The sequence below is a fragment of the Primulina eburnea genome, unplaced genomic scaffold, assembly GCF_022965805.1.
Source record: "Primulina eburnea isolate SZY01 unplaced genomic scaffold, ASM2296580v1 ctg128_ERROPOS2300000, whole genome shotgun sequence".
Taxonomy (NCBI): Eukaryota; Viridiplantae; Streptophyta; class Magnoliopsida; order Lamiales; family Gesneriaceae; genus Primulina; species Primulina eburnea.
The window spans coordinates 434344-442742 of record NW_027330812.1 but is presented as its reverse complement, the minus strand read 5'-3'; the positions used below and the strand labels follow the sequence as shown (position 1 = coordinate 442742).

The window sequence follows — 8399 nt, the reverse complement described above, 5'->3', positions numbered from 1 at the left end:
CTAGTAGCTGAAGAGAACAAATCAAAGTAGGAAGAAACTGATAGCAAAACATTAGAAACTGAGATCTTAAGCAGTTCCAGTGATGAAGAAAAGTTGAAATGCCTCAGGGCTGTTGATGCTGAGCTGAATCTAGCAACGAGCAGGTATTTGATTTTAGCTCTACTGACTTTACACGAAAAAAACTTATTTCTACACTGTACGATATGGTAAATGAGTACCGTAAGCTTGCTCTCTTCTTTGAAGAAGCTAAGGCTAGGTAAAATGATCCTACAAATGACAAAACTGATTTCACAAACAGTTGAGATTTCAAATATCAAAGAGGAGATTGCTAAAGCTAATAGCAGAAAGGATGAGAACCGATCCTTGATTCAGTAGTTGAATTTTGAGAACTCTAGATTAACTGACCTGATTCAAGTTTGGAATAAGCCGTCATTCATGTTGACTGAAATGCCTGGTTTACAGAAACCAGTTGGGGACAAAACTGGTTTAGGCTTTACTAGCTAAGATGAACCCTCAACAAGCGTTACAAAGCCAAAAACTGAATATGTGCAAGGGGAGATATATTCACTTTGTTAAATCAATAATGATACATAAACAACCGGAACCCAGCAAGCTGGTTGAACAGCCGATTGAGAACATGAACAATGCTAAAAGGCATGGGGTTGGATATAGTCCTAAGAGCTCAAGTGATTCAAGCAATTGGTCACCAAAGCAGTCCATGTATAGCAAAAAAAAAACTCGCTGAAAGGCTATTACAATCACCATTACAATTGCAAACATGTTCAAAAACGATATCCAAAGAACAACAGGGTTAACAGAGAAAAAACACATGTTGTCTCATCTATACGCAACACATATGGAACATAGAGACTGGAAAATCAGTTCGACTGATCTAAATCTGGGTTCTTAAAAAACTACTTCGTTCAGGACCCAAACAGATTTGGGTACCAAAATTTATTTATTATTTTTGATTGTAGGTTACAGAAAACTGACAAGAAGAAAGTTGATTTCTATATTCAAATTATTGATGAAAATCATGCGATAAAATTCTTCTCACATTTATGGTCAAAGTGAGAAGTGAAAGTGATACCAATAGAATTATAGTTTTACCATGCTTGAGTATTTTGACAGATCTGTCAAAATACTTGGTCAAAGGTATGAAATACTATTAAAATTCATAAAACTCAATGGAGGAATCAAATTCGTTGGAACGATTGTCAAAAGTGAAAAACTTAGGTCATTCATTAAGAATAATTAACAAATTACTTGTGTAAAATAATATTTTATTTATTGTTGGCTCCTCAAATTTGCCTATAAAAAGGACTTTATTGTGATGAATGAAACTATGTCTCATTTATGTAAATAAAACTTCGAGTTCATATTTTCTCTCTTTATTTCTTCACTTAAATACAATAATCATGTTAATTACATATTCAATGTTCTACATTTCTATCATGAGTAGCTAATATACTAAAGTCGAGAAGAAAATATGAAGTTCTTGGTATGACAAAAAAAATCTTTAGTTATACTATTTAATCTTTATTTATTATTTATGTTATATTTAATTTATTTATTTGTTTAAGAATTTTTATACTCTACTTAAAAGTTAAAGTTTTGATTTATTGATGATGTATGTTACACCAATTCTTGGTACCATTTAAATGTTAGTTTGGTATTACCAAATATTTAAAGTGGTTACTTTGATTTATTATATATGAAATATATCATAATATTAAATTCTTGGTACCATTTTTATTTTAGCTCGATGTTACCATCTATTTAAAATGGGAACTTTGATTTAACGTTTACAAATATACAACTCAATAAATAATAAATTTTGATGTATATAATATATTAATTAGAGAAAAATATATAACGATAATAAAATATTGAAATCATTTTATCAAATAGATTTTAATTATATGCATTAATATAAACTTTATTAAAAAAATAGTGGAAACTCAAATATCGAATATTTAATTTATAATTTGAACATATAAAAATAATCAATCTAAGGCTCAAATAATAAAAATCTAAAAATGAAAAAATATCATAACAGACTTGATTTTTTCTGCGCTTCCCTGTAGATACGACGTTAATCGTGGACAACCTGCTCTTGGGTGTGCAACAATTAAAGTTTTGGCATATACCATTAGTCATATGGCCTGGGATAACATAGAGGCTCTATATACTAGTGGTGCACTTTGACTCGTTCACCAACTCCACGAGGGTCGTCAGATGGTGAGGTTGTTTGTAGTTCTGACATACGTAAGAGTCGATACATTTTAGTCTGGGATTCACCGCTCACGTATGAGTGTGGATATCTTATGTAATCTGATAGGTTAATAGTGCGAGGAATATATGGCCAGAGTGTGTGTTGTTCTTTAAGGAAAAGTTTTTTCTTAGTTGCACATATGATGTTACTGTAATCACTCAATGAAACATCACATCGTTATTGAATTCATTTGTAACTCTCAATATACCAATTTTCGCAGATAAGATCGTGATATGTGAGATGAATGACCATATTTTACGCTAATCATAACTTACTAGTTCTTGCAGGTACTATCAGTGATACTAAGGAGCCATGGAGTGATGATACTAGATACTCTTACCATGATTTGATGCGTGCCATTTGACTTGAGTTTGGCGTTCTTGATCAAAAGTTTTATGAGTAGAATGAGGCTAATTAAGGTAATTCCAACTAAGGAAAAATGTTTTGTTGAATCATATAAAGTTGTGAACCCACGGCTAGCTATATCACTGAACTATTGAGGTTCACACAAATATTAAATTATGTGTTCCCTTCGAGATAGTAAAACTGAAGGAGTTGAATTTGATGATTTAGTTGAATGGAAATCAAGTATATTGATTATAAATGAGTTTATAAGTAGTTTTCACATTTGAAAATCATGGAAGTTAGTTTGACTGCTAATTATGTGAGGAGAGTGCAACTACCTAATATGGCAAAAATGAATCAGTGAAAAAAATTTGCTCTTCGAAATTTCCATCTTTACATCATAATAATAAGTTTGTAACCTCGTCATATCAATTATGCTTGATCATCGATCATGATTTTAATGAAACCACGATCATGTATTATTCGATTAATATGATTGAAGAATCTTAATACAACTCTAACTAAAAACCATAATGGACATTTTCGACTAGGTAAAAACTCTTAAGTAAGAGTCCTAGTAGGATTCTAACTTAATCAACGAAAATTATAAAAATAACAATACATGCCAAATTTAAATGCTTTATTTTTTACTCTCTCCTCACAACAATCAAATTTCGGTCATCCCTTTTTGCTGGAAAACTTTCAGCCGAGCAACACCACTTCACCCACAGCGCGCCATCATAAACCCACCACAACGCCGATGTACCACCACAGGAATCTCACAAATTTACAACAAATGATTCTCAAAACAAATTTTTCTAGATTTTTAGTGTAATCTAGGCAAGGGACAACGTTTTCAATCACGGTTCTAATTATCGGAGATTTAAGAAAGGAGACTTCCATTAGATCATTAGTAGATATTTTCAAAAAAGTATTATATCAACTTAAAATTTGGAATAGTTTGTTGTTCAACATTTAGAAATCAAAGGTAAAAAAATCTAAACATGCTATGTATAGATTTGAATCATACGACGCCCAATTCATGTATTTAATATCAAAGATAAAAATTTAAACTTCAGCTATGTCTTGGATGCGAGAAAACGATACTCTATTATTAGAGCAAGATTCTCAATATGATTCGTTGTTGCTTTTGTTTGAACTATGTTGAGTAAAATATTACTAACTATTTGAGAAAATTTTCCACAAAATCAAGGCGCCTAGAAAATTGTGTTTTCAAAACAAAAAAGAAATCGGAAATCATGCGCTGCTGGAAATAGTTCATGATGTACACACAGACAACAACTGCATCTTCAGTTAGTGCTTCCTAGCTGGCAGAATATTAATTCCCTCACGGGCAATAGAGGTTTTCAAAATAAAAATTGTCGTACGGGCAAGGCTGCTTGTGTGTAGTGGCTGCACAAATAGTTAGGGCAGTGCACAACTATATGCTAAAGAGATTCTTACATTAAATTAAAAACTCACCATAAATATTCCATGCAGCGCACAACAATATGCTAGAGAGTCATACATTAAACTAGAAAATCCGGCGGCCCAGATCATCAAAGGTTTTGAAGATCGAAGACGTGTAAAATTTTGGAAGCTTATGTAATATTACATTTGAATCTCTGCATTTATCTAGGTTTTTTACTTGGATACACGCGTGCTATCACAAATCAAATAAATATTGGTCATCAATCATCATTTTTTATTTATAATGAACATGATAAATTTTAAATAATCAGCATGTGCTTATTGTTATTATAATAACAAGAATTTTATGAATTCGGAAATATTAAAACAAACATGACATGATTTTAAAATTAAATGATTAGACTAATTTTTGAAATTAAAATATCTAATTTGAATATGATTCAAAATTTATATCAAGCCTATAAAAAAAAATTAAAATAATTTAATAGTGTCTTGTCTTCCATCAATAGTGGTTGAATTATAAATGCTACATGCGCTCAATGTCTGGATCATATTATTAGAGATGTCTGGACACCAGAAAGTTGTGATTTCAAATTAAATAATTTATGTAAATTATGTGGAACTCTCATGAATTCGACTCATATTATTGGAGGATCTCATATAGATCTTCCACTAACATTCTACATAGATGGGTAATGTTGGAAACTTAATTTCGGTGGTTTGACAAACTAAGAGACTAATTTATCGGACTAAATGATCACGAAATGACAGTTGCTTAACTGAATATCAAATGCGCAGTTTATTAAAATCAACTGAAACCAGCCGAACTAAATTTACAGAGTCAACTGACTGAACAGTTGAAATATTCAGTTGAGTGCTTACCAACGTCTTCATATTAGCTGATCACTCAGCTGCACACGTCATCAGTTGAAAAGGACATTCAACCGAGAATAGTACAAAGCAAACTGCAACTCGTAGTGGAACGCCGCATTTCAGAGTCTACAATGTACGAATGTCAGAAGAATATTGACGTGGCAATCACCGGATATAAATATTCAAATATTATTTAATGTTACCATGAAGAGAAGCCTATAAATAGGTTAGGAGAGTAGTTGAGAAACAACTCTTGAACAACTAAGTGATCATTCTATTCTCAAGCTTGCCGATACCCTGCTAAATTTATAGCTCTCACTCAAGAATCAAAAGCTCACTCTTATTCGATTTATCTGTAGCATTTGAGGCTACATTTTGAGCTTACTAGCACAAATCGTTTTATTATTTATTTGATCTTAACTAGATCAGTTATGCTAAATCCAGTTGAGAACTGTGAGAAAGTTAATAAACTAAGAGTTTCAGTTTTGGTAGTTTTAAGTCCAAACTGAAGTGGGTTTCTACAAGTTTTGGTATTGGTCAAAGTCTTTTAGTACATATCCTATCCTTGTGATAGAAGGGGTGATTTATGAGTTATTCAATCTCCGAACATCCATAAATCTTCGTGTTATTCTCTCAGTTATTTATTCTATCTTTTAGTCAGTTTACTTCCGCAACTATATTCAGTTAAATTGATTGTTATCGACTGACAAGATTCATAGTATCAGTTTTTCACAGAACTGATACTTCATTAGAAAAGATTACAAAAATCGTGTGTGTTTATTCAACCCCCCTTCTAAACACATTTCACCTTTCAACCGATCCTATCAAGTAGTATCAGAGCAGTTGAATCTTGTCTCAGAATATTCATATTTACAAACTGATCAACATGTCTTCATTCAACAAAATACCAATGTTTTCCACAGAAAATTTTGACGACTGGAAAATCAGAATGCAGGCTAATTTAGATGTACAAGATGACGACATGCGGTATGTAATCACTGATGGTCCCATGAAGATTCTAAAAGAAAACACTGCAGTTTCCATTACTGATGGGGCACCTTATCGCATAGAAAAGCCCAGAGAGTAATGGACAGCTGAGGACAAATGGAAAGCCAACCTTGACAATGTGGCTAAGGATATCTTATACAAAATGCTGGATAAAGTCACTTTCAGCAAAATCAAAATGTGCAAAACTGGCAAAGAAATATGGGAAAAATTGATCCAGATGTATGAAGAAAACGAGCAAACAAAAGAGAACAAGCTATCAGTTGCTGTTCAAAAATTTGACAACATCAAGATGAAAGCTGGTGAATTCATGCATGATTACGATGAAAGGATCAGTTGTATTGTCAATGAACTGAATGCATTTGGAAAAGTGTATTCAAACAAAGAAGTGGCACTGAAAGTGATCTGAGGTCTTCCCAAAGAGTGGGATGTCAAGACCATGGCAATAAGAGAGTCAAAGGATCTTAATAAGATCGAACTTCATGACTTGTTTGCTGATCTAAAGGCTTACGATTTTGAGCTACAAACCAGAGAGGGAGAGCCTTCTGTACCAACTGCCACAACTGCTTTAACTGCTGTCAAACTGGAACCAACTGGTTTAGCTGACAAATCTGCTGATCAACCGAGCAATGATGTTATGTCATTGTTTGTCAAGAAATTTGGGAGGTTCATGAGAAGGGACCAAGGAAATTTCCAAAAGCAATATCAGAAGAACCAGCCCAAGAAGAATCCTATATTTTCTACAACTATGGCAAATTTGGTCATTTCATAGCAGACTGTCCTAAGCCAAATAAGGACAGTTGAGTATCGATTGATAAGGGAAAGAAGCCCTTTGAGCACAAAAGAAGGACCAAGGATGAGAAGAAATCATTCAAGAAGAAGCATGAAGTGCTTTCGGCTGAAGAATGAAAAGTCGGCTAAAACTGACAGTGATGAGTCGGAACCAGAAAGCCCAAGAAGTTCAAGTGATGATGAAGAGGAATTCAAGTGCTTAATGGCAGATGATGCTGAACTGGAGTCAGCAAGTGAACAGGTATTTGACTTCAACTCTACTGATTTAACTCGTGAGGACCTCATTACCACCTTGCATGACATGGTAAATGAGTATCACAAACTTGCTCGATCTTTTCAAAAGGTAAGAACTAAGCAAACTGATCCCAATGACAACAAGAGAGAAACTGATGAGTCAGTTGAACTGTTGAGTCTGAAAAGGGAGATTGCACAGCAAAAAGCTGAAAATGATTGAAAATCATCTTTTATATGTCAGCTAAAAACATAAATTTCAAAACATACTGAACTGATTCAAGCTTGGAACAAGTCTTCAGTTGCATTGACTGAAGTGCAGAATTCTCCAAAATCAGTTGACGATAAAACTGGTTTAGGTTTTAATAGTTTAATGAAAATTCTGCAAGTGATGCTCAACCAAAGTTGAATAAAAGCAAAGGAAAGTACATTACCTTTGTAAAATCAACTATGATAATTGAATTTTCAGAACCTAGTAAGCCAGCTGTTCAATTGATTGAAAGTAAGAACAAAGGCAAACTGCATGGTATTGGATATAGCTCTGAGAGTCCAACTGATACAAGAAACTAGTCACCTAAACGGCCCAGTCACAAAATAAGTACTCAAGGAATTACTATTACAATTACTACAACTGTAAGCCAGTTCAGAAACGATATCAAAAGACTAACCAGTTGAAAAAGGATATAAATCAAACTGTCTCATCCTCACATCACACACATTTTGTCAAAAATTCGAGAAAAACCATTTGGAACACAGTAACTGGGAAATCAGTTAGACTGATTCAAGTCTAGGTTCCTAAAGGACTAATAGTTTAGGACCCAAATGTATATGGGTACCAAAATTATATACTGTGTGTGATTGCAGGTAACAGGTACAAGCAAAGAATCAACTTGGTATCTAGACAGTGGTTGTTCACGACATATGACGGGAGATGCAAATTTGATATCTCAACTGATCAAATTTACTGGACCAAACATCAGTTTTGAAGGAAACTCCAAAGGTAAAACTATGGATAAGGGTAAGCTTATCCATGGTAACTTTACAATTAAAGATGTTATTCTAGTGGAGAATTTGAAGTATAACTTGATAAGCAACAGTCAATTATGCGACAATAATTTTTCAGTTCAGTTTGGCAGACACACATGTTCAGTTAGAGACTCAACTGATGAGGTCATCCTAAAAAAAAATCGTGGTGGTAATACTTACAAAGTCAGTTGGAAAGAACGACCTTATGCACCAGTTTGTTTTATTGCTTCCAAATCTTTCAAACACTGGTTATGGCATTAGAGATTGAACCACTTAAAGTTTAAATATATTTCCTATCTGAGTAACCACGATCTTGTAATTGGTTTACCCAAAATAGATTTTCAAAAGACAAAATTTGTTCAGCATGTCATTTTGGAAAACAAGTAAGATCTTCATTCAAGAACAGAGGTTGTAAATCATC

The 8399-nt window shown here is 33.3% G+C and overlaps 1 protein-coding gene across 1 annotated transcript; it reads left to right on the top strand.

The window, feature by feature from the left end:
• The first annotated feature begins 5834 nt into the window (after window positions 1–5834).
• On the top strand, window positions 5835–6338 carry LOC140820610 (uncharacterized). Its single transcript, XM_073180916.1, has 2 exons — window positions 5835–6007; window positions 6098–6338. Exons 1-2 carry the CDS (start codon window positions 5835–5837, stop codon window positions 6336–6338), a joined length of 414 nt encoding a protein of 137 aa, XP_073037017.1.
• Window positions 6339–8399: the final 2061 nt, after the last annotated feature.